General features: G+C 38.8%; 1 protein-coding gene across 1 annotated transcript in view; it reads left to right on the top strand.

The window, feature by feature from the left end:
- The first annotated feature begins 813 nt into the window (after positions 1–813).
- Positions 814–26,798, top strand: part of Tbca (tubulin folding cofactor A) — a 52,657-nt gene continuing 26,672 nt past the window's right edge. The window contains exon 1 of the mRNA XM_021660402.2: positions 814–948. Coding sequence (XP_021516077.1) covers positions 896–948 — 53 coding nt within the window. The 5' untranslated portion in view covers positions 814–895. The remainder of the gene's footprint in view (positions 949–26,798) is intronic.

A 26,798-nucleotide genomic window follows, 5' to 3' on the forward strand; every position in this document is an offset into this window, starting at 1 on the left:
CCAGCTGCTCTCAAGGTCCAACTTAAAAAACAAAACAAGAAACACGAGTGTCTCTCTGCGTGTTTGCATGCCCATAGTGTACGTGGGCAGGTCAAAGGTCAACTCACAGAAGTTGGGTATTTTCAGCCCACCATTTTGAGTCCTGCAGATTGAACTCAGATCATCAGGCTTGGAGGCAAGGGCTACCACCCTCTTAGCCAAGTAGGCACAATGTTTTTAATGCACTTAGCTGTTTGCTGTACTGCTTTCTCCTAATCACGGAGTTAGGGAGCCAGCATGTCTCCGGGTGAGTCTTGCTGGTCACTTGAAACACACTTGCTAAAATGTAGGATAAGAGGAACCTCCTTATCCCCAGAATCCTTTTTCCACAAACAGCACATGACATTTTACAAACGGAACACTGCAAACTTTTTTTTTTTTTTAAGTAAAGGATAAAGATTTATTTTGACTGCCTGCATGATGGTATTTTACTTCTTCAAACACAGATAGCTTTCTCCATTTGACAACAGACAATGAAGACCAAAATTATCCTTGATACAGTTTCTAGGTCACGCTGTCCATTAAGCAGATAATCCTGCCCAATTTCTCAGGAACAAAAAGTTTCTTCACTCAGCTGTGGAGACTGAAAAAAAAAGTGCAACTTGTGTACAAATCAAGTGGGCTCTTCAAACACAAGTTGGGTAGGGAGAATCAGTTGGTAGGAGACCCTATTAGCCTTGGGAACTGGGTCTGAACAGCCTGGGGTCAGCGAGTCTAGGCTGGGGCAAGGAGGCGAGGCGAGGCGGGGCAGGGCTCGCCGGGTGCGCATGCGCACATCCTCGGCACCACGCCCCCGCGCCTTCTGCGCCTGCGCAGGGCGCGTCCGGTCCCTCCTTCCGGCGGCGCTCTAGGGACCATGGCCGATCCTCGCGTGAGGCAGATCAAGATCAAGACCGGCGTGGTGAAGCGGTAAGGAACGGCGCGGCACCGCGGCCTGCGCCTGCTCTTCTCTGCTCACCGCCCGGGAGGCCGGGCAGAGCACAGGCCGAGGCGGGCGCGGCTTCCAGGCCGAGGCGGGCGGGACGCGAGGGCCCGTGATCACGCCCGGGCTGGCGCCCGCGGGGAGCCGCCCTCGGTGCTGTCCCGACCGCCGGCCGTGCGGGGCTCCGGGCGATCTCGGCGCCGTCCGGGCCTCCGTCCGTGCGGGGCTCGGAGCTGTTCCTCGGCGCCCGCGGGTCGGGAGGAGGAGGGCGGCCTGCGGCTGGAGGCCTGTGCACGCCAGGCGGCGGCTGGCCGAACTTCGCCTTAGGAGGAGGAGGCCACCCTGGCCTAGCCGCAGGTGGGCTGGACAGCGCTCAAGTTTAAGGGACGGCGAGAGCGCCCACCCAGAAGAGGCGCTGGCGGAGACCTGTCCTCTGTCATGGCCGACTCCGATACTTTGGGAAGTGGGGCGTGAACTTGAGCACCTCAGCAAACTTCTTCCCCGAAGCGCGTCCCAGGGCCGTGGGATGCTGCCTCCCATGAGTAGTCCAGTCTTGTGATATGCTTTGATTTCCGACATACTTTAGAGCTCATTGGAACTAGTTTTGTTCAAGACCCAAGATGATCAAACTGTGAAGCATTCCAAGGGAAAAGATACACAGCCTTTTTACGAAGCAGGCCGTTCTGCAGTGGGAATAGCCTTTTCCCGTTGTTCTATCTCTGCCATTTGTTGATATTCCCATCAGAGAAAGAACAACCCGTAAAGAATTACTTGTTGAGATACTGCCCCTGAGTTTTAGTACTTCACACCGTACTTGGAAGCTTTTGTTACAAAGGCAGCTAGGAGATGGTATGAATGGTAGGGAAAGGCGTAGTTGGCCCTGAATTGTGGCTGACTGCAAGTCTTGATTTTGCCATTGATTTTATGTATTCTCGAACTCTGCCTCTGTTGCTGAATTTGGAAGATAGAGTCCAAATTCTCCCAACACTCAGATACTGAAAGAAGTGCTGCTGTGCTGTTTGATACAGTTGTGGCAAGTAAATAGTGGCTGGTGTCAATGATACACTGTCAGTGATAGTAGCAGAGCAAGCAAATGAAGCAAGGTTTCTGATTACAGCTGGGATGCTGTGCTAGAACATTAGAAGGTGCGGTAATAGGAGAGGAATATGAGATATGTAACGCAAAATACAAATAATCCACACCAGCCCTCAACCCACAGTTCTGTTCTCTTTTGCCAGACTTATCTTTGGTTGTGTCATTTGCCTTAGCATATTGTCTATTTGGTAGAAAAGAACCAGGATGTGTAAGAGTATGCTTTAAAGTAGGTGTTACGAGAAAAGGTTTGTAATGTTTTCCCATTAATAATATGGCCTTGCTACTTATCACCCTCATGGTCTATATACTATTCTATAAATTCATTTACTTCAAGTAGCTGTAGCTTTACAGTACATATGCTAGACAGTTGTCATTTAAACAATTAAGAATTAACTTGTGAGACTTTCACACATTCTTTGATGCCCACATAAACTGCCTGAAAGTAGATAGAATTCTGTTTGCAGACTAATAGGGCATTATCGAAGTTGAACTTTGGTTTTTATATTTCAGTAAATTAATAATTTTTGTGACACTTTCATAATTTACCATAATCTTAGTTTGCTTATATGAAATTTGCTTTGATGAAAATGTATATCATGTACTTCTTTCATGGCTCTTCTGTTGACATTTAGGTGTAGCAGTTTTTCTTATGTACTGTAAAACAGGGACATATAGTTTTAATGTTAAAATTTATCATCTGTTGATTGCTCATATTTTATCTTGCTGTATAGTGTCCACATCCATAAATATTATTACTTCTTTATTTTTCCTGAAAACTTAATTTTACTGTGATTCTATTTTCTGTGTTAATATACTGGGGGAGAATTCTACACTTTATCTCACCCAAAGGGGAGCATAAATGAGGCAGATATTAATGTTGGGGAAGATTGACCGTAGGCCTTCTGTATATGTTTACATTTTTATAATAAAAAAGCTTAAAGGTATGCTGTTTTTCCCTTCTCCACATACAATTTCAAAGACTTCGTAGTTTCATGATTCAAGAATGCACTTGGTTTTAGGAAAGGGATTCTGCTCATGGGGTTTGTTGTCCTTTTTAAAATTGCATTTATTTTTGTACGTTGTGTATGGGGGGGTGCTTGTGTCATAGCACAGGTGTGAAGGTCAGAGGGCAATTTTCAGGAGTCTGCTTTCTCTCTACCTTGTGGGACCAGGAACAAGCGCCTCTGTCTGCTGAGCCATCCTGTCCTGGGCATTTGTTTTTTCAAAGATTAGTTTCAAGACCAGCTTCTATTCTCAACTCTTTTTCTAGTCATTCATTTCTCTTCAGAAGTCACAGCTTTATCTACAAGATGTGGTTTAAAGTCATCATTCATTTAGTTTTTCCTCTCAAAGTTGAGAACCACTAGAATTTATATTCAAGGTTTTTGTCCTAGAGTTCATTTTGGATAGGGTAATCTTTGAAGTTAATCTGCTACAATGCTTGTGATTCAGAAGTCCCCAGCTGTGGAATTAGGAAGGAATCTGGATAGAGAGGTTGAGAGTTAAGAGAGTATGGAAACAGTTAAATAGATGGTGGTTGGTATCAAGATGGTCATCTGATCATGATAACCCAGCCTATATTTTAAATAGAAGTAAAAGTGAGTTTCAGGAGTAGTAACTTAGCTGTTGTCTTAGTCACTGTTCTGTTACTGTGAATAGACACCATGGCCAAGGCAATTTAGAAAAGAAAGCATTTAATTGGGGCTTTGTTTACAGTTTCAGACGGTGAATCCTTGACTATCAGGGTGGGAGCATGGCGGTAGACAGGCATGGCGCTAGGGCAGTAGCTGAGAGCTTAAATCTTACTGTCAGGTTGGAGGCAGAGGACACCAGAAACTGGGCCTGGTGTGGGTTTTTGAAACCTGACACACTTCACACAAGTCCCAAAACAGCTTTGTCTATTAAGAACCACACATTCACATATATGCGCCTACAGAGGCCGTTCTCCTTCAGACCACCACAGGTGGAAAATAAGCAAGAGTTTCACAGTGCCCCCACCCAGAGAAATGTTACCTTGTACATTAGCAAGTCAGAGGAGAGACTAGATCACTAGGAACAGGGAAAAGTCTGCTTTCGGAGAATGTTGGACAGCAGTGAGGCTGAGCTGGTACTGAGCCTCTGATAGAGAGGATCCTCAAGTATACCCTCTCCCTCACAAAGACTTTTTTCCTTTTTAGGGTTAATTCAGGCTGTGAAAGTAGACATGTGCACTAAATCACATGACATTTCTCAGAGTGATCAACTTTGCTGACATGTGACTGACCATCCCTAAGTGGAAAATCTGAAATTCAAAATGTGTGGAAATACAAAACTTTTTGAGTGCTGATATGACAGAGCCTCTAATTTTTAGAGTTATGATGTTCACTTGGTAAGGTTTATACAAACGTTCCAAAATCTGAAAAACTGGTTTGAAATGTGTTTGGTCCCAAGCATTTAAGTTAAGTGGTGCTTGGACAATAGTGGGCATTGTTGGAAGGTTTGGTGTGTGTGTTAGTTACTATGTGTTACTCTGAAAGTTATAGTTACTGTGATTAGTTAGTGCTGCTGTGATGAGCACCAACAGCAACTTGGGTAGGATAGGGTTTATTTCATCTTTCAGATAACAGTCCATCACTGCCAAGGTAGTGAGTGACTCAGGTAAGAACATGGAGGCAGGAACTAAAGCAGAGACATGGAGGAGCGCTGCTTACTGCCTTGCTTTCTATGGCTTGTTCAGTCTGCTTTCATAAACAGCCCACAACCACCTATCCAGAGGTGGCACTGCCTTGGGCTGCTTGTTCTTGCATCAACCGTGAATCAAGAAAGTGCCCACAGGTCAATCTGATGGAGGCAGTTTCTTAATTGAGTTTCCCTCTTCCTCAGTGTCTAGAGTGTAGAGTTGATAGTCTGGCCAGCTCTTTTAAAGATTTAGACTTTTTTTTTTTTTTTTTTTTTTTTCAGATTACTAGCTTTATAGGTGTCTGTGATGTTTCACAGCTAATATGGCCACCCTTGCAGGGAATGACCAAATAATATTCCCAATTTTTTATCTCAGTGCAGATCTGTGAAATTACTATCACCTATCTGGTGTCTGTCCATTGATATATAGGTGTCATCGACTGTCCTAAATTTTTGGATTGGAGTTTCCAAGGATATGGAACGTCCTAAAACTGGAGATATCCCAGGTAAACTAAGATGACTGGTCATCTTTTCTTGTACCTAGCTCCATTTTGTGTATGTTATAATTTATTTGGAGCTTGTTGGTGGCACACCTTTTACTATCATCCTGTATACATTGGGCTTACTTAATTTAAAATGTGTGATATTAATACAAATCCTTACCAAAGTAGCTTTTTTTCTGTATTATTCAGAAAATATTTAAAGTAGAGAAAAATTTGGACTTGTTTTCTTGACTCTGTGTCAAGATGTAGTGTTTTAGCTAAGTGACTCTTGTCTACTGTACATTTCCAAGTAGGATTGTGTTTATAAAATAAGTTTGTTACTAGACACATGGTAAATTCAAGAAGTTCTAGAAGGAAAAAATGTTTTAATTCATTTAATTTAAAAGGTGACTTACAACGTTAAAGCCAACTTTTAGTAAAAGCTGATAAACCACTGGTGGGTGAACTAATTGATTAAAAATACCTTCTTAAATATATCTTTTTATAACCATTTTAGATTGATAATAGCTTAAAATCCAGTGTGAACAAAGAATGTTAAGGTATTAGAGATCTCACTGACATTGCCCTGTAGTTTTCCTCTGATTAAATGAAAGTGACACCAGTAGATTAGAATGAGACTAGGACAATTCACACTGCAATTGTGTTGCTTTAACTTTAACAATCTTTTAACACTCTTGTTTAAATGTAGCTGACACACCATAATTACAAATCTACAAGTCTTGATTATAGAATTTTACATCAGGAACCTGTGGGGACATTATATTGATTTATTTTTATTTTTATTTTTTAATAAAAGGCTGTTCCCAAATTGTGCATCTTCCTGAGTTTGTGTATACCTAAATTTTTGGTACAAGAGTGTGCTATCTATATACATACACACATTATATATTACATAGCAGGAACTGAAAACAAAATATAAGTAAAATATTTAGTTTAGTGTATATTATAGTGGCATAAAAAGTGGCATAGATAGGTAGACAGAAAGCTTACTTCCTAAGCTTTGGCTTCTGGTACAGTTCTTGTGTTTAAAGTAATGCTGGATGGAAGTATGATAGGAATTGTATGGGAATGATTAAAGACAACTTTGTAAATGATTCCAGTAAGCTTCACCAACTTTCTCTTTTTCTTTTGTTCTTTTGTTCCACATCTCTTTGGTTTGAGTTAAAGTCAACCAGAATGGACAGTATCTTACTTTAAAAAAAATTATCTTTGAACTTTAGCCTCTTTTGGAAATTTTGTGATCAGTTCTCCGAAGTCGTAGTCAAAGGCACTGTTTAAGTGGAATACAGGTGGTCAGCTCCTCAGCTCCTTCTGCCAACTAGTTGGCAAGCAGGAGCTATGCAACCTCAACCATATGGCTCTTCAAGCTGGAAAGGGAAAAGCCAAGGCCACTCATGACCATGATTTTCCGAACAAAGGCTATGTTCTGCAAATTGGGTTGGGAAGTGAAAGATCATTTACTCTTTCTCTTGCTTGCTCAGCCCCCTCCTCCATTTGTATCTGCGCACAGGGTACATGCATATATGGACACACACACACATATATTGTTTTCATTGTACATGTTATTTGGTAGAAATGTTGAGACTGTAATGTTGCAAAATTATGCTAATAGAGGCCATCTACAGTTCTAGAACATAGACTAGAAAATAGAATGTAGTTGCTTAAATGTATGACCTCTCTGTTCTAATTTATCATTTATTGTTTGTTTGTTTTGGCTTATGGTTTTCTGAGACAGAGTTTCTCTATGTAGCTGGATGTCCTAGACTTGTTTTGTATGCCAGACTGGCCTAGAACTCTCAGAGATCTGCTTGCCTCTTTCTCCCTCAGGGCTGGAATCGTGCCCAGCTTAGTTTGTCATTTCTGACAATACTGTTATGTACCTAGAGAAATTTGATAGTTTGGTGGATCTGGTTGATTCCACAGAATGAACTTAGCAGCTTCGCAGAATGTCTTACTGTCTTTGAAACATCTGGTATGGTGTTAGGACTCAGTGAAAGTTTTTTGCAGTGAATGAATGAATGATGCTTCTTCTGCAGTGCTTTTGCTTTTGATCTAATCAGTAATTGAAAGCCACTGAAATAGTAGTGCTATTACTGCATAGTAACTGCTCTAGTTATTTCTGCCGTGGGAGTTAAGCAGATAGAACCCCAGATTCCTCTCACCACATATCACGTCTATGACCCTAGCAAAGTTACTTAGCCTTTGAAAGCCCCATTTCCAGCTGAAAAATGGAATTGACAGTAGTTTCTTTTTCATGTTGTTATTAAGAAAATTAAGTAAGGTAACTGAATCACTTAGCTCAAATGACTGATAGGTAGCAAATGTTCAGTATATGTTAACTGCTGTCGTTAACATTAATCTGGTATGTGCTGCTGTAACAAAAAAAATATCTGAGACTACAACCTACAAATAATAGAAATATAATTTTTGTAAGTTTAGAGGCCTCGGGTATCCTTTTTGACCCAAAGTGGTATGACAAAAGTGCAAGGAAGGGTCCAGCCTATGTGAAGCCACTTTATAAGATCCACAAGAGAGGACCTGCCATGACCTGATCAACTTCTAAAGGCCCCACTTCTTAAAACTTGCACTGTTGATTATTTCAGTAGGAGTTTTGAAGGGACAAACAAGCCATCACAGCAGCGTTGGTGTTTTTCTGAGGACATGTGAACATTGAAGAGCGGACTTAAGCACAAACGGCTATGGATGCCAGGACAGAACCTAGAACTTGTGTTTTGTTTTTGTTTTCCCTCCCTTCCTTCCTTCCTTTCTTCCTTCCTTTCTTCCTTCCTTCCTTCCTTCCTTCCTTCCTTCCTTCCTTCCTTCCTTCCTTCCTTCCTTCCTTCTTTCCTTCTTTCTTTCTTTCTTTTTATTTTAATAAGATCTTGGTTCTTAGTTACTTGGCCAATATTTGACTGACCTTGAAGAGGGAAAGAATGTGAGGCTTGAATTAGGTAGTTTCTGGGACTGTGATGGTGCCTCTCTGTTAATTGTTGAGGTGATAATTCTGTTTCCAAATCCCAGCAAAACCCTTCTTTTTTTTAATAGAGCAAACACCTTGTATCATATCATTAACACCCTGAGGCAAAGCCAATTGTATTCTTTTATGTACTTAGGTTTATTGTGGTGGAAATTAGTTGAGTGAATTAATTCCCAGTGTCTATTTGTGATTTACAGTTGTTAGAAGACATCCTTATATTCTAATTTTTAATATATTATTGTGTATGTGCATTATGTATTTATGCATGTTGGGAGAGGGGAGCACATATGGAGGTCAGGACAACTTTATGAAGTCATTTCTTTGCTTCCACTTTATGAGGGTTCAAGGAATCCAACTCAGGTCTCCAAGCTTACTTGGCAAGCACATTTACTTGCTGTGCCATCTTGCTCTATTCCTGTAGTTTTAATGCTAGATTATATTATTTATAGCTCCTCCTCCATGTTTTGCTTTTAACTGAATTCTCTGGTTGTTGAGACACCTGATCAAAGAGTATTTTATGGCTCTCTCAGTGTATGTGCGTGTGTACATATGTACATACATGTCCATGTTCTAACCTGGCTCATTACAAACCTTGGAAAGATAATGAAGCAAGGAGACATTAGTGTAACAGTAAATGTTCTCAGTCTGTAAACAATACTGGTATACTTTTAGTGAAAAGTTATTTTCTGAAGTAACTATACTGTATTTTACTCTATAAAACCTTTGAAGCCTGTAAAACCTCTGAAGTGCATTTAAACTTAATACAGTAGTATAATTTTGATACCTAATGTTAAATTCAAAGGACTCTGTATTATGTTAAAATATATGAAGAATATTTTAAGACTGAGCAGTACTTATCTTTTCAGGTATCAAAGAGATAGTGTTTAATGGCTTTTGTAAAATAGGTGTGTTATTTGCCAGCTTGGTTATTTGCCAGTGGTAGAAACTAGAAAAAAGGTCATGTGACAGGGTTCCAGCTAACAGTCTGGAACTGTTTACTTTATAACTAAAAGTAGGATATGTAGAAATGGAGAAATTACGGAGAAACAGTTTCCATAACAACCTTCAATGTGTTCTTCAAGATGGCATGATATAAAACATATCAGGGATTTACTTTAAAAACTAGCAAATTTAAACATAGTTTTAATGTTATAAGTACTAATATAGAAAAATTTAAACTTTTTTAAGAAAATGTTTTTGTAATTTTATGTAGTTAATTAGAACACTGCCCTTACTGTCTCCAACTCTAGTTCAATGAGGTTCGTGTTTGTGTTTGTGTTTGTGTTTACCTGCCTGTTGATAACTTCCCCCTCTGAATAGGCCCACTCTTCCAGGCTTAAAGAAAATGAGAGGTTAGAGAGACCATTCTTTTATAAGGTTTGTTCTATGCAAACCTGAGGACCTGCTCAGACTCTAGCATCAGAGGCTACACATACCTGTAACCCCAGTGTGTGGGGGGCGGGGCAGGAGAAGCCCTGAGGCTTGCAGGCCAGCCATAGCACTGAAAACACTGAGCTGCAGAGTCCGTGAGAGGTGCTGTCTCAAAAGATATGGCTGAGAGCTATAGAAAAAGACACCTAACATCAGCGTCTGACCTCCACACACATACACATACACATGCATGGACACAAGCACAATTATTTTTGTCACATAATATACATACCTATTATGGAGCACAGTTGCATATATAATAAGCAGCAGCCCATGTTAGCTTTTGTGTCTTATCACCTCAAACATCATTTGTTTGGGGAGCATTCAAAATCTTACTTATTAGAGGGGTATAGGAGGAGTTGAGGGAGGGTGGGATTAGGAGGGGATGAGGGAGGGGGCTACAGCTGGGATACAAAGTGAATAAACTAACATAAAAAATAAAAATTTAATTAAAAAAGCTTACTTATTTAAACATATCACTATTATCACAGGTTGTTACTTTAAAGTTTTAAATGATAAACATGAAAGTGTTCATACTAATTGTGTACCAGGTACTGTTTCAATACATGTAGATATTGTATAATGTTTAAATCAGGGTTCTTCATCCTTCCTCTGAGCCCTTTGAGAGGTACAGTTCCTGAGACCAGAATTAGTGTCTGAGTCTTTTTTCTCTCTCTCTTTAATTTAATATTCTTAAAATATCTGGCCCAAGTCCTCAAGTTGTAAATAGACATTCACTGAGATTGGACCCACCACCACACACACGCTGGGCATCCATATTCTCTCCCAGAGCCAGAATCAGTCATTGTTTCTCCTCTTCCTGCCTCTTTGTGTGTGTTTTGGGGACGGGGGTTATAAGATAGTCTGAACATGCAGAAGTGCTTACACCGATGTTGGCACCATTTGTATGTGGCTTTATCCCTCTGCATTTAGAGCATAAAGAGTAGCCTCATTCCTTTCTGTGGCTGCCAGATACTCTCTGTGGGCATACCTCATTTTAAAAATTTTAATGGACTTTAAAAAGTATATTATTAGCTGGGTGTTGTGACACATGCTTGTAATCCCAGCACTCAGAGACAGAGGCAGGCAGATCTCTGTGAGTTTGAGGCCAGCCTGGTCTACAAAGTGAGTCCAGGATAGCCAAGGCTACACAGAGAAACTCTGACTTGAAAAACCAAAACAAACAAATACATACATACAAACAAACAAATACAACAACAAAAAAAAACCAAAAAGCCAACTAACCAACCAGACAAAAAGTATATTATTTTCAGTATTTTGCTATTGGAGAGTTTTACAATGAATGTTTTTGTATGCATGGAGTAAAGTATATGTATAGAATAAATTCATACAACTGCATTTCTGGTTCAATGGGAGGCGTTGATAAATTGCCATTGGAAGAGTATAGCACTTTGTAATTCTTCTAATGACTTAATATAGAATTTTGTTAACATGCAGTTTAATGGCCTTGTGGTCTATAAAGAATGAAACAGTGAAACAGTATAAAATGCCCAAGTATGTTCAGTTTTTTTTTTTTTTTTTTGTTTTGTTTGAAAAGTACCTTCTACATGGCTGAAAAAAGAATAAGAATAATTTAGGTCTACAGTTAAGCTCAATTCTTTAAATTAACTTTATTTCAGAATAATTTTACAAGAGAAAAATGGAGGAACCAGAGTCTTATATATCCCCTTATTCCTGGGGTCTCCGCTAAAAAGGTGGATAATGACTTTGCTTGTGATTACCCAGCTAATTATAAACAGAGCATAGTTGGGGACATTCTGCTTTTGAGTCTTAGATTTTACTCAACATTTAGGTCTTAAAGACTTCTGCCCTAAGTTATATTCCTGTTTTGTGTTTTTGTGATGGTGGGGATCCAGTGCAGGGGTATATGCATGCCAGACAATAAGCAGTTATGAACTGTGTTCCTAGCCCTGAACTTCAACCTTTAAGCAATGAATTATATCAAAAGATCGTTTGAAAATAAATAAGCCATTAAACACTAGTGATTGTATTTGGGGAGAATTTGCATGTGCAATGCTTTAGTTACTAGACGATTCATTTTATTTTTTCTTTTTGAGGAAAAGTTGGAGAGTACTTTGATTTTATTAAACATTACAGAATAAGCTAGGCATTACAGAATAAGCTAGTAGTGGCCCGTAATCTCAATTTCCTGGAATATGAGCCCTAAAAAGACATACGAGCCCAGGAGTTCAAAAGCAGCCTAAGAAACATTGAGAACTCATTTCAAAAAAAAAAGGTAACAACAAAAATTGTAAAAGTGAATTAGACATTGAGCTATACTGAGTAATATAAGTTACCTTACTTCTGAATATAATCCTGAAAAGAGAGAACAAGTTTGAAGTACAATGTAAAATGCAGAAGTCTAAATTCTAATAAATATACAGACCTAAACTTCCTGAGTTCATGTTTCAAACATGGTTGTCAAAGTATCTCTCTGGCCAAATAGAATAAGAAGCAGCAGACAAAACTTTAAAAGACCAATAGCACCTTGCTATACATTGCTAATAAGGACTAATAGGTACTTAAACTGATGAAAGTGATTCAGACAACAACACATTAACCCCCTACTGTGGCCTGTTTTAAGCTGTTAATAGGCATTAGCCTTTTAGAGAATGACTAGCACTTTCATATGTATTTCTTAAGCCTTTGGTACATCAGTGAACTGTGAGAGCCCCTTGCCCTGTCTGGTTCTTATGTTTTGTGTATTTTCCAGAATACTTGGAAGACTGGTACCTGCTGTAAGTGTAGATTCCCTCTGCTCTTTAATGTTCGTGTCATTGGAAGTAGTTTTACTCTGCATGCATTTTGCTTGCTATCGGTTTTGTGTAGAAGTTACATGAACAATAAAGGCAAGGCTACTTTTCTCTCAGAGAGAATGCTACATGTAATGAAAGTAATGGTTCTTAAATTCCATTTTTTAAATTACTATACTAAGACCATAGGGTTTTAAAAAAATATTTCCAGATATATATGAAATTTTAAGTAATTGATTTTTTTCCAGAAATGAATCAAATACTTGAAAATTATGGCCCATGAATATGAATATGAGGAGTTTTAAAAATGTAACTTTCTTAAAAATACTTTAAGTGACCTTTAATGTGTGTTCTCTATAAACTAGAATACTATCTTGAATTTTTGTTTGTGTACATTATTTTTGTGCATTTTTTAATTAATTACAGTTTATTTACTTTGTATCCCAGCTGTAGCCCCCTCCCTCGTCCCCTCCAAATTCCACCCTTCCTACCTCTTCTTCTTCCATGTCCCTCCCCAACTACACTGATAGGGGAGGTCCTCCTCCCTTTCCATCTGACCCTAGTCTATCATGTCTCATCAGGACTGGCTGCATTGTCTTTCTCTGTGGCCTGGTAAGGCTGGTCCCCGCCTTAGGTGGAGGTGATCAAAGAGCCAGCTACTGAGTTAATGTCAGAGACAGTCCTTGTTCCCATTACTAGGGAACTCTCTTGGACACTGAGCTGTTGTGGGCTACGTCTGTGCAGGGGTTCTAGGTTATCTCCATGAATGGTCCTTGGTTCAGTATGAGTCTCAGAAAAGACCCCCGTGCCCAGATTTTTTTTATTTTTTATTTTTATTTTATTTTTTTTGTTCTGTTGCTCTCCTTGTGGAGCTCCTTTTCCCTCCAGGTCTTTCTATCTCCCCCTTCTTTCATAAGATTCCCTGCCCTCTGCCCAAAGTTTTGTTATGAGTCTCAGCCTCTGCTTTGATACCCTGCTGGGTCAAGAGTCTTTCATAGTCCCTCTGTGGCAGGCTTCTGTCCTGTTCCTGTTTTCTCCCTCTTCCGATGTCCATACTATTTGCCTTTCTGAATGAGGATTGAGCATCTTATCCAGGATCCTCCTTCTTGTTTAGCTTCTTTAGGTGTAGGGATTTTAGTATGATTACCCTATATAATATGTCTAATATTCACTTATAAGTGAGTATATACCATGTGTGTCTTTCTGCTTCTGGGATACCTCACTCAGGATGATCTTTTCTAGTTCCCACCATTTGCCTGCAAATCTCATGATCTCCTTGTTTTTAATTGCTGAGTAGTAGTCCATTGTGTAAATGAACCACAGATCAGTGGAATCGAATAGAAGACCCAGAAATAAACCCACATACTTATGGACACCTGATTTTTGACAAAGATGCCAAAACCATACAATAGAAAAAAGACAGCATCTTCAACAAATGGTGCTGGTCTAACTGGATGTCTACATGTAGAAAAATGCAAATAGATCCATACTTATCACCCTGCACAAAACTAAAGTCCAAGTGGATCAAAGACCTCAATATAAAGCCAGACACACTAAACCTGTTAGAAAAAGTGGGGAAGAGCCTTGAACTCATTGGCACAGGAGACAACTTCCTGAACAGAATACGAACAGCACAGGCTCTAAGATCAACAATCAATAAATGGGACCTCATGAAACTGCAAATGACACTCTCGTCAGAACAAAACGACAGCCTACAGATTGGGAAAGGATCCTTACCAGCCCTATATCTGACAGAGGGCGAATATCCAGAATTTTTGTGCATTTTAAAATAGATGTTTCGTGTTTTCATAATAACTCCAAATATGTTACAAATAATGTTGTGTTGGACCAGCAAAAATGCCTCAGCAGGTAAAGGGACTTGTCAGGATTGACAACCTAAGTTCTATCCTGGAACCCACATGGTGGAAGGAGAGAACAGAATTCCATTTGTATTGCTATGGATGTGCATAGATGTATACACATACCAAATAAATTAATTAAAAAAATTAAGACAAAGAGTTAGCTTGATCCCCCTCCCCCCCTTTTGGTTTAGTTTTTCTAGACAGGGTTTCTCTGTGTAACAGAGCCCTTGCTGGCCCTGAATTCACAAAGATCCACCTGCCTCTGCCCCCCCCCAGCGCTGGGACTAAAGGCACGTACTACCACACCCAGTGAGCTAGCTTAATTTTAAAAACAGTTTTATCTTGAAGAAGCTAACTGTATAAGTACATGATAAATAATGTTGGTTGGATTAAATAATAATGCTCTGTGTAATTTGAATAAATTTAGACTTAACTAAACATTTGGGGGCTTTGATAATTCTTTAAGTATTTAAATCTCCTTACTCATTTCATCTTTTTGTTTTGATTTATTTATATGATATCTGCCCTTACATGTTATCCTGAAAAGAACCACAACCCTACCACTCCAGGGAAACTTCCATCTCCCTCACTAGCCCGCACCTCTAGACATCAAGCATTTGTAAGACCTCTTGTTAAATCACTTTGGAATTCATCTCTTTTCATTAGAGTTCCCTTTTAAAATTCCATTTCTTGACGGATGGTAGTGGTGCACTTCTTTAATCCCAGCACTCTGGAGGCAGAGGCAGACGGATGGAACTCTGAGTTTGAGGTCAACGTGATCTACAAAGTGAGTTCTAGGACAGTCAAAGCTACACAGAGAAATTCTATCTTGAAAAACAAAACAAAATGCATTCTTTCTAACTTTGCCTGTGCGATTTTAATTGTTCTGCTACAGCTTCCTCTTCTTCAGCCTGTAGAGTCAGCTCTGGGTTTGTTTGCTTCTGTGGCTGTCACATGGGTCATTTTCAAAGTTTCACACATACTGCTCTTGTCTTTTGCTCAACAGAAACTGGTTTAGAGTCTGTGTGCAAAACTTTATAGTGAGACTTTATTGCTGTTAATTCCTTTTGTAATTAGAATTTTCTCTCCTGCTGGATCAGGGTGGTTAGTCTTGATTTTGAGTTCCAGCCTATATTGAACGTAATTCAAATAAGATTTCTAGAAGCCATAGTGTCCTTCAGTCTCACCTATCATCAGTTCCAGCTTTCCGACTTCTGCCTTGAGGATGAATTCTGTTTTGATACTAAGTAAAAAATCATAGCAGCTAATCTTTATCTCTGACCAAGTGGTACATTTTATTAGCATAATACAAGAAATGAAAACTGCTATACAAAATGCTTTCTGTTGTTTCTTATGTATATTCAAGACTAATACACACAGGAAAAAAAAAAAACCTCAACAAAAACCTAAAAATGAAGAAAGTGTTCATGAGAGATTTCCTTGTGCAGTTTGTGTTATTGTCACCCCAAGGTAACAACTGAAAGACAGACTTAGCCATAGTCATAATTTGATTGCATATTTTCTTGAGACAGGATCTCATGTGTTCTAGGCTAGTCTGGAATGTGAGAGTTGTTAGTCAGAGATGACCTTGAACTTCTGGTCCTCCTGCTGTCTCACAAGGTTTGAGATTATAGACCTGTGCCACACACGTGCCTGGTCTATGCAGTGCTAAGAGTTCGCACCAAAGGCTTCACGAAAGCTTGGCAAGCACTCTTGCAGTTGAGTTGCATCCCTGGGCCTAGCGTTTGACTTAATTAAGGGAATGATAAACGTTAAAGTTAGTATGGAGCTTTAATTTTTTTTAATTTGGCTATTAGTCTTTTGATTAGAATCAAATGTATACAATTATAAGTTACTGTTTATTTCAATACATGCTATAGTGTTAAAATAATTTTTTTTCTCTATTCAACAATCAGATTCTTCAGTTTAGTATCTTGCTTGATAACAATTTTATAATTCAGAGATAATTGAAACAGTAAAATACATTTTTATTTATTTTTTAAATAATTTTGAGGTATTGTTCTGCAAGCCCATTGCTGGCCTCAGAATCTCAGTTACCCTCTTGTCTGAGCTTTTCATGTGCTGAGATAAGAGGATGAGCCACCACACCCAGCTCAGTGAAATATGTCTTGAGAAGCAAGTTTGAAGTATGTCTAAAGGCTGAAATGCCCTGTTGGGAATCGAATGAGTGAAAATGCTTCTCTCTTTGTATGAAGTTTGCTACCATAGGAGCAGAGGTAACCAGCAAATTTGAAGACATCTAAAGTTAATCCTTTCCTCAGCAGCAGGTATACAGAAGCTAATCTTTCTTACAGAGTTAAACATCAACCACAGGCTTTGAAAATCTGTGTGTCTTCCCAAGGGAAAGTATTTTTCCAAGAGAACAGTTTTGACCAGTTTGGATGGGAAAGATGTAAGATGAGAACTAGCGCCTCCCCACTGGTTGCTAATGGCACTGCCAGCCCAGATTGTGGGGCACTCCCTGAGCCTGGAGATTGCTTCACTGCCTTTATTTAGCAGCTGCTTATTGACCATCTGCTTTTGGACGACACTGTGCTAGTGTTGACTGCTGTTCACCAGCTCTTTCTTGTTCAGTTTTTGCCAGCAGTGACCCTCCCTCCATACCAGCATTCCTGACATGGCCTCGTCTAGTCCAGGTTTGTATTGATTGTTTGTATTTATTTATTTATATAAACTCCGATGACATCTTTCCTGTTTTATGGCTACAACTGTGAAATTAGTGACCGTTAACTACAGTACAGTGCCTTTATAATTAAACTAAACTTGTGAACCAGAATTAACTTCAGTAACAAAGCCAGTATTTAAGTTTGCAAATAAGTTGCAACATTGCTTTGAATTACAAATAAGTCAAATGAAGCATATTACTTTGAAACCAAGTGATGAGAGCAACTTTGAAAAGTTAGTCACATAGCATATTTATAAATTATTTATTGAATAGCAATGTTTTCTGCATCTAAATTCTCTCATTGCTTTCTTATATTTTGGCAGCATAAACAAGTATTGAAACAGCAGTGTTAGTTAATATCTTTTGAGCCTTCTTCCATTGTGATTACTTACATAAAATAATTGTAGTGAAGAAATTGAGTTTAATTTGCTTAAAGGCTGAAAGTGGTAGAGGCAGGATGAGAGCACTCTTGAATGACATGGTACCCTGGATGAACCATTTCATATGACAAATTTAGAAAGGTTGAAACTGGTTGTAGTGACGTCATTGGTTGTAGAAAAAGGATAATCACATTCTATTTCTAGGAATCCATTTAGCAAAACACGGAAGTCCTACAGTTAAGGAGTGAGTTCTTGGTGAGCAGAAAGCTGAGTGTGGTGGTATAACTCTACATTCCCAGAACTCAAGCGTGTAAAGCAGGAGTTTTGAGACATCAAGGCCAAGTGTTGTATGTTCCAGAGCCATTACAGCAAGACTCTACTCAAAGAAGAGAGATTGGATATATAGCTAATTATCAGACTCACCATTGGTATCTTGAATATCATCTTCTCAGCTCATTCTAATTTTCACACACACAAGTTTTTGGGAAAGTTTTTACTAATAGTCCTAACCTAACCCCCACTTAATAAGTGTTTTAGAAAAGCAACATTAAAACAAAAAACAAAAACAAAGCTCAGTGTATTGACTGAAACAGTTATAGCTTGTGGAATACTTTGTAGATTTTACTCTTGTATTGTTTAGGTGACTAGGTTTCTAATTATGAAATCCTTAGTGTTTTGTTTTCGCTTATTCTATCTCCCCCCACCCTCACCCTAGGAGCTCACCTCAGGAGCCTTTTACTTGCCTTTATGGTTCTAATGAAGGGGGAAAACATGAGAAATGACTGGATAAAATGCCATTAACTTCAAGTTTCTATTAACTGGAGGAACAGTGCTAAAAAGGGTCTTGAATTTGAAACATGGAATTTTAAAGGCTCAATAGTAGTGAGGATTGTCAGGAAGAGTAAAAAAAAAAAACAACTACCTTCTGTAGGACAACATATTTCAAACTATTTTGATCCAAATCAGAATAAGAAATCTATTTTATATAATGACAAAGGACACTAATGCAGACACATGCATAAAATTGAAACATGATTTGATGGAATATCTTTTTTTATACCTGTGATCTCTGGTATTTCAGATACTAGTCTGTTCTTTTCCTCTCAGACATGGGAAGTCTGAGGCAAGAGGAGCACTGTGAATTAGAGGCCACTTCAGATTACATGAGTACAAAGCCAGCCAGTGAATCTCTCTCAAAAACAAAACAACAAAACAAAACCCAAAAAACTTAAAACCAGACAGAAAGAGCCAATGTGTCTTTAACTCACCAACTAGATTTCACAGGTTTTTATGAACAGCATTTTACCAGAAGTTGGTGACTGGACCGAACAGTCAACTGGCCAACTGAGCATAGAAGCCAGTCAAGTGGGAATTAATGGGTAATTAATTCAGTACATTATTAAATATACTGAATATTTATTGTGTTTGCAACATAGGATCAGTAAAATGCTGATAATTATATTCACTCCTGTACCTTCCTATTTTATGTGAAAATTAGGTTTAGAGAGGCAAATAATGCGTTTAAAGCCACATATAAAGCAAAAGTCACACCTAGGATTTGAACCCATGCAAACTAGTCTAATGACTCTAAAGCCCATGTATCTTCCACCATGTCACTTTGTTTCCTAGGTAACATTGCAATGTATGTGTTAACCTTAGAAGAGAATTAGTGACATTTACTTGGCATTAGAATTTTATAGTGGAAAATAACCCCATTATAGTGGAAAATAAAAAGCCCCATTAATGTGAGTTGAGAAAAGCATTGACAAACAGTTAAATGGTGATAGATTGTATTGGCTTTCCAGAGAGCTTTAAGTCTTCATGCTCTGCTCAGCTATGAGGTGGAGGCAATCTCCTTTAGGCTGAGATCTGTGGAGCTTCCTTGATGTAAGGTAAAGGGAATCTGAGGGCCTTTACTACTGCACCAGAGCAGATAATAAGGCAATTAGAGCTGTGAAGTTGATGAAACACCAGACTGGGATGAATTATATCATGATTTACAAAGAAATGCGAGATTTTATGGCAACTTTTGAGACCTGAGGAGGAAAGATATATCAATAAGGAGAAGGGAAATTGATAGTTAAACTTCAAGAGAAGATTTATTTGGCCTGGGAAATCCCTTCTTGTAGACATGTTTTGGACCAGCTTCAGAATATTTTATCAGCTCTGTAAATAAGTGGAAAAATTATCAGTCTGTGCTGATAACTTAATTTTCTTCATTAATATAAAATGAATTTAAAATGCATTTTTTTCTTTGTTTTTTTTTTTTTTTCCAATTTTTGAGCTGAAGCATACGATACAGCACTCTTTGTAAATGATGAAGGCAAGCCCTGGAGACATCAGGCAGCTTCCCCAGATCAGCTGAGACCCCAATCATGGTTAGAAGTGGAACCTTCGCTTGCCTCTGAGCTGAGTAGGATCATTAATGAATGCCTTCACAGATAAACTGGCTCAGGCAGTACTGTGCTTTTCCCTAAAATTCCCATCACATAAAATAACTCCATTGTTAATACTTAACAAATACAAAGAAATGCATTCCGTAGGCTATTGTTTCAGCAGGGAATGGGCTGTTTGCCTTTTTAAGCCAAACCTTTGTTCCTGAGTTCTGACACTTCAGAGCAATGGTGTCCAGGCATGTGGAAGACTACTGAGCCACATTACCTCTTCCCTGTTATTCTTAGAAGCTTTTGAGGAATGGCTACAAAACAGGAAAATGACTTACGTATGAACTTATTTTTGATTTTCTTATTCTTTCATTAAAAAAAACCCTTGCAAATCAATAAAAACATCACACACCAAACTTAATCAGACCCAATATTTACAATTCAGTGAACTATATAGTTAGAAATTTGGATTGGAAACTGGAAAGCTTCACATTAAAGTTTACCTGTTCATTATCAAATATATTTCATGGATTCATCTACCACCAAAACCAAAATACTATCCTAGTTAGCTTTAAAGAAAAATGAAATTTAAAAAAATTCAGGAAAATGGATGGACTTAGGATGTCTAATATTGAGAGAGACCATACAGTTTCAGAAAAACAAAACAACAACAACTGCATGTTCTCTCATGTGCAGCCAATATATATATTGTATGGATGTAAACTAGCATACATGTAGTACAGTATAGAATGAAGAAAAGCACAAGAAAGGCTAAATATTAGGAAGTGAGGAAGGACTGAGTGCAGGCAATTGATATGAATTATGAAAGGATGTGAAACTTTTTCTCTGATTCTATCATGTATTTTTAAATTTTATTATTTCTAAGATGGGCTCTCTCTGTGTAACTGATACTGTCCTGAACCTTGTGTTGGTTGGCCAGTCTAGCTAGAACCTTTGAATCCTGCTTCAGCCTTCTGAGATGGAGTTGTAGGTGTCACTACACCTACCTTTAATATTCCTTTAGAAAAGCTTTTGGGGTGTTAGTCCCATGTTTACCACAATTTTTTTCTAGTGTCAGGAAATGTATCTGTGTGTATTAGGTACATCATTGTAATCCAGTCAGAATGGCTGTTTGTGTAAGCAGTATAACTGCAAAGCATTATATAGGTCACTGCTGTACAGCTATTGGGCAAAGAAATCACTTTCAGAGCCTGAAGTTCTTTTGGGGTGCTTCAGCAGGCTTTCCAGAAGAGGTGACACTTGAATTCTGCAGTGAGCAGTGGAGATGAGTTGGGGATAGGAAGGAAGGACAGTCATTTCTTAGGAAAAGCATCAAGATTCAAAATTCCACCAGGCTCTCTTGAGAGACTCATAGTAAAAACAAACAAACAAACAAACAAACAAAAAGGTGGAATGTATCATGAAAAACACACCAGGGGGTTTAATGTCCTGACAGCACAGAATTCTGCAGGCATTATTTCTGTGTATTTGTGTAAAGCAAGAAAATTCTGCTTACAATTCAAAGCTCTTTGTGAAGGCTTACTGATCTTTACTTATTGTTTTTTTCTTTTTAAAGAGAAGGCGTGGAGTTGGGTGCATGATGAGGTTGAGGAGAGCTGGGAGAAAGGAAAGTGTGATCAAAATATAATGTATTAAATATTTTTAAATAAAAAGTTTATGTGCTGAGATTTAGTTAGAGGCAGTATTGTGGGGTTTGTTTTTTTTTGTTTTTTGGTTTTTTTTTGATACAAACTTATGAATAGGTGTAAACCTGGCCCTCGTGCTTTTGCCAACAACTAACAGCATTTAGAATATATATATAAGTATGTGCAACATAATTGGAAGAGTGAGCAATAAAGCACACGGGTATATAAGGGACAAGTTAAGCCAAATAAACATTTTTAGTACATTTAAATAAAACCAGTACTTTTATTAAGAAAATAAGTATCTGATTTTCATGAAAACGATTGATACTGTATTAGAAAATTGAATTCAAGTTGAGTCATACCAAAGTTAATGGTAACGTTATGTTAAAATTAGGGCAGTGCTCTGCAAAGAACTATAGGTGTTATGTCGTTGGCCAAGTCATATTAACAGCCAGGTCAAGAGTTCAAGAAAATCTCCAAAGGATGATACATTTGGATTGTAATTAAAACAGAATTGAAACGATCTGGAGTGATAAAGCATTTGTGAACAGGTAAACACAATGAAAGACTGCTAGGCATAGTGGCTTGTAAGTCCTCTCAGGAGGATGTGAATTCCAGAGCATTATAGACTATCATCTAGCAAGTTCTAGGACAGCCTGGGCTACCTAGTCATACCTCCTCCAGAGGTCTGAGGGGGTGGGGAGCTGGTAGAGTAGAGCAAACTGTGGTAGTAAACATGTTTTGTTTTCTGTCATTTGCCTCTCTGAATAAAAGGCAGCAGCAGCAGCACCACATTTAAGAGCCCATTGTTCGTTTTCCTTGTGATGCTCCTGTGTCTGTTCAGGATGTCAGACAAGTTTTTCATCCTATGTAAAATCTAGATACTTGATCTCATAGGCCATGGATACCAGTTACTTAAAAAAACATGTTTTAATCAAGAGAGACCCTAAAGGAGCTTTGTGATCATTCACTTGTGGAGAAACCCTAGACCCAGAACTCCTGTCGTAGACTCTGTGTAGTGGTTAGACCTTATGCTTACAAGGCAGCTTGAGTTTTTTCTTCAGAAGTACTTTAAGGTATGTGGGGCTGTCACTCACAGAGTGCTTCCTTAGTGTGCATGAAGCCCTGGCAGTCCCCAGCACCACATAAGCCAGTGTGCTGATGCATGCCACCCCAGCACTTGGTAAGTGGAGGCAGGACGATCAGAAGTTCAGGTCATCCTCAGCTTCACAATGCGGCCAGCCTGGCTTACATAGAAGCCTGTTTCAGAAATAGCTTTAAGGGGAAAGGATTCTAATAAGTTTTCTTAATTGTCAGTAATATTCTTCAGAAGTTCCATCTAGCAATTGCTACTTCTCTCATAGAAGTTTCTCACATAAAACTACAGCAAAGTTGTTAATTTTCTTTACAGTACCATTAAAATACTTATGTATTTTGAGAGGCTCTATGTTACCTACATAAATATCTGCCATAAAAATAAGATTGATAGAGTAGACTCTGTAAACATTATAAAAATAAAATTTCTCTAAAGAAACAGCAAAAATGAGGAAGGTGGGGGAGAAAAATAAAGTAGAAAGATAAATGGCAAATTGAAAAAAGTTATCAATATGATAACTGAAAAACTAGAATATACAAAGTGCTTATGAATTAGAGCTCAGCATTCCAACATAAAAATGGGAGGGGGGAGAAGGAGAAAGACACACATGGTCACTCACTCATATAGACCTATAAGATATGATAAACATAATAAAATCTATACATCTAAAGAAGATAAGAAAGAAGGCCCAGGGTAAGATCCTCACTTAGAAAGACAAATGGGATGGGCATTGGATGTGGGAGAAAACAAGTAAAGGACAGGAGTCTACCGCAGAGGTAGCACTACCTAGCAGTGTTTCAAAGCAGATACTAAGACTCATAACCAAACCTTCGGCAGAGTGCAGGGAATCATATGAAAGAAGGGGGAGTTAGTATGACGTGGAGAGGAGAAGAGCTCCACAAGGACCAAATATATCTGGGCACAGGGGTCTTTTCTCAGACTGATTGATACTCTACCAAGGACCATGTATGGATATAACCTAGAACCTCTGCTCGGATGTGACCCGTGGTAGCTCAGTAACCAATTGGTTTTTCCCTAGTAAGGGGAACAGGGACTATTTCTGACATGAACTCAATGGCTGGCTCTTTGACCTCCCCACCCCCCAAGGGAGGAGCAGTCCTGCTAGGCCACAGAGGAGGACTTTGCAGCCAGTCCTGAAGACACCTGATAAAACAGGGTCAGATGAAAGGGGAGGAGGTCCTCCCCAATCAGTGGTCTTGGAAAGGGGCAGGGAGGAGATGAGGGAGATGAGGAGATGGGATTGGGAGGGAATGAGGGAGCAGGATACAGCTGGGATACAGAGTTATTAAAATGTAACTAATAATAAAAATTAAAAAATGGGAGGGGAGATAAAAAGAGATTTATACACAAAGAAGTAGAACTAGATGACAAGAAGTAGCACCCACTATGTACTAAATAAATATCACTTTAAACCCTTTATAGGTACAGAATGGTAGAATGTAAATAATCTTGGTATTATTTATACTAATAATGATACTAAATGTTAAGTAACTTTTTCGTAGACCCAGGGTTCAAATTTCAAGTCTAATTCTATACTCTGTAAAGACTGTTATATTTTATGAAGAATCAAACAAATGCAAATAATGGCAGTGTGGTATACCTATATAACAGATATTCATGAAATCACCAAGTGAGAGATATAGGCTCTGTGCTCTCCATTGTGGGAGTGTTGGTACATATCACTAAGCAGAATGTAACCCCCCAAAAAGTGATTAACTCCCTGTAAATCTCAGGCTGGCCCTGTGATCCTCCTACCTCACTTTCCGAGTGCTTGGATTAGAGGCAGAGCCACTATGCTTGCCCATACTACGATTTCCATCTAAGGAAGATGTGCAGAAAGATATTGCTTGAATAAAGCATACTGTGTCCAGTCAGTAAAACACAGGGCTGCAGGTGCAGACCTATTATTTCAGCACCCAGGAGGCTGAGGCAGGAGAATTGTTAAGTTCAAGGCCATCTTGAGCTACTTCTCAAATTGTAGGGTACATAGAAAGCCCTTGCCTCAACAACAATAAAAGACCACCATCTAGTCATCTAAAATGCCTGTTATAGGGCTTTTTTACAGGCCAGTGGTGGCATTAAATGGTTTTCACAACTGGTTACATGAAACTATTTCAGTCACCCTAAAAGAAGAGGTTGGAGTTGTTCTGTTCATGGCCCACATCTTGGCACATAGTGTGCTTTTGGTAAATGCAGTAATCTTCCTTTTATATAGCCCGACTACCCATGACTTCAGTTGCCTGCTGTCTGGAAATTCTAAATGAAATTCCAGAAATAATAAGTTTTAAAGTGTATACCATTCAAATACAATGGTAGAATCTTCTGATGCACTGCCCCCCTTGCCTTCTGCCCAGGACACAAGTCATCCCTCTTCAGAGTCTGCTACATGCACTGTGCCTCTTAGTCAGTAGTTGTCTCAGTGATCAGTATCATACATGTTTGTGTTCCGGCAGCACTAACTCAGTAATGGTTCTAAGGCCATAGGCCACCAAAAGGTGTAATAACAATTTAGATATATTAAAGAGAAACTGTAAAGTGCTTCTTTTAAGTGAAAACATGAAAATTCACAATAAAGAAAGGCACCCATTCATGCTAAGATTGTTAAGATTTATGTAAGAATGAATTTCCTGTTCATAAAGCCATAAAGGAGGGAAAAAACATCAACAGCAGTTTTGTTTTAGAAAACCCATATACACAGTTGACTAATGCCTGTGCTTTGTGACATCACTGGAGGTTGTGTGGTTGGATAGGTGGGTGGATGAGCGGTGGATGGATGAGACAGGGCAATGTGAGACAGTGGAGAGGTTCCAAGCTTGCACATTTTTGCCTCTGTGCCTTATTAGGAACCACAGATCATTTGAATTTAAGCCCTTAAGAATGTTGTTCCACAGGTGTTTTTGTAAGAAGACATAAGTTTACAGTTAATATCTGTGTGAGCTACAGGGCCTGTCATGACAAAGTCAACACAGTATGGCTTAAAAACAACTAGAATTTATTCACACAAACCTAGAGGCTAAGTACAAAACGAGGGTGTCAGCGGCTTATGATCCTCTGACACATTAGAGAATCTTTTCTTGACTTTTCTAGCCTCTGGTGGTTGCCAGGAATTCCTGAGTTCCTCAATTTGCCTTCTGTGTGGTTGCATAGCTGCTCTTACAATGACACCAGTTGTATTCAGGCATTTAAATGAGGTTTAACCTCGTCTTAACTAATTATATCTGCAGAGAATTGATTTACAAGGATGATTACAATGTAAGGCTCTGGGAATGTAACTCGGTAATAAAGTACTTGTTTAGCAAATAAGATCCTGGGTTCTAGCTCCAGGATAGCATAGCAAGAGCCCCCAACCCAACACACACACACACACACACACACACACACCATCAAAAACAACAACCAAACAAGCAACTAAAAACCCCACAACCCCTAAAGGTCCCTACCTTTCACATCCTACTATTTTTAAAAGAACACATTAGCTGTGCATGGTAGTGCTGTCTTTAACCCTGAAGAGGCAGGTGGATCTGTGCGTTGGAGGATAGCCAGGGCTGCACAGAGAAGAAACCCTATTTTTACTTAACTATTATGACAGAAAATACTACTACGCAAACTACATATACTGCCCAAAGAGCATACCAAACAGTATAGGGATACACTAAAATACTACCAGAGTAATAGAAATAAGATTTACTCTAAGAAGATAAGGTGAAACCAGCATTTAGTGTATCATAGTAAAGAGGCACAAAGACATCTTTAACAGAATGTGTCCTAGGCTTATACAGCTTAAACTGTAGCTGATGAACTGAGTTCTACAGAAACAATGTGTGGACTTGAAGGAAGAAGGTTGATTGATGGTGCAGGCACAGAGTAGGTAAGATTACATGGTGAATGTCTGCTTTATCTGTCTGAGCACTGCCCAGGAGAGGGGCTTTTTTGTATTTGTAAGATTATCTTGTCCCCTTTGTATTACAATTATTGAAGTTTACTTTTTGGTAGTGTCACTTTGTTCTGTCCTTCCAAAAGATAAGTTTTGTAGACCTAAGCATAATAAAGCAGTTAACAAGAGCAAAAGACAAAGAGTTTCTGATTCACCTCCTTGCTCTAGGAAAGACAGAGCTCCTTTATGAAGGAAGTTGTCTTAAGTTGTCTACTTGCCTAGCACCCTACTTTCTGATAAAGCTGTAGTTTTCCCATGAGTATATATCACGGGAGAGCCACCTGGCATAATGGAAAAGACTTTTTTTCAGTGAGATAAGAGCTTTCTCTTTGTGTGCTTTAAACTTTTCATTTTCTTATAGATCATCTTTATTAGATTATGTTATACTTC

The sequence above is a fragment of the Meriones unguiculatus genome, chromosome 6 (genome assembly GCF_030254825.1).
Source record: "Meriones unguiculatus strain TT.TT164.6M chromosome 6, Bangor_MerUng_6.1, whole genome shotgun sequence".
NCBI classification, from domain to species: domain Eukaryota; kingdom Metazoa; phylum Chordata; class Mammalia; order Rodentia; family Muridae; genus Meriones; species Meriones unguiculatus.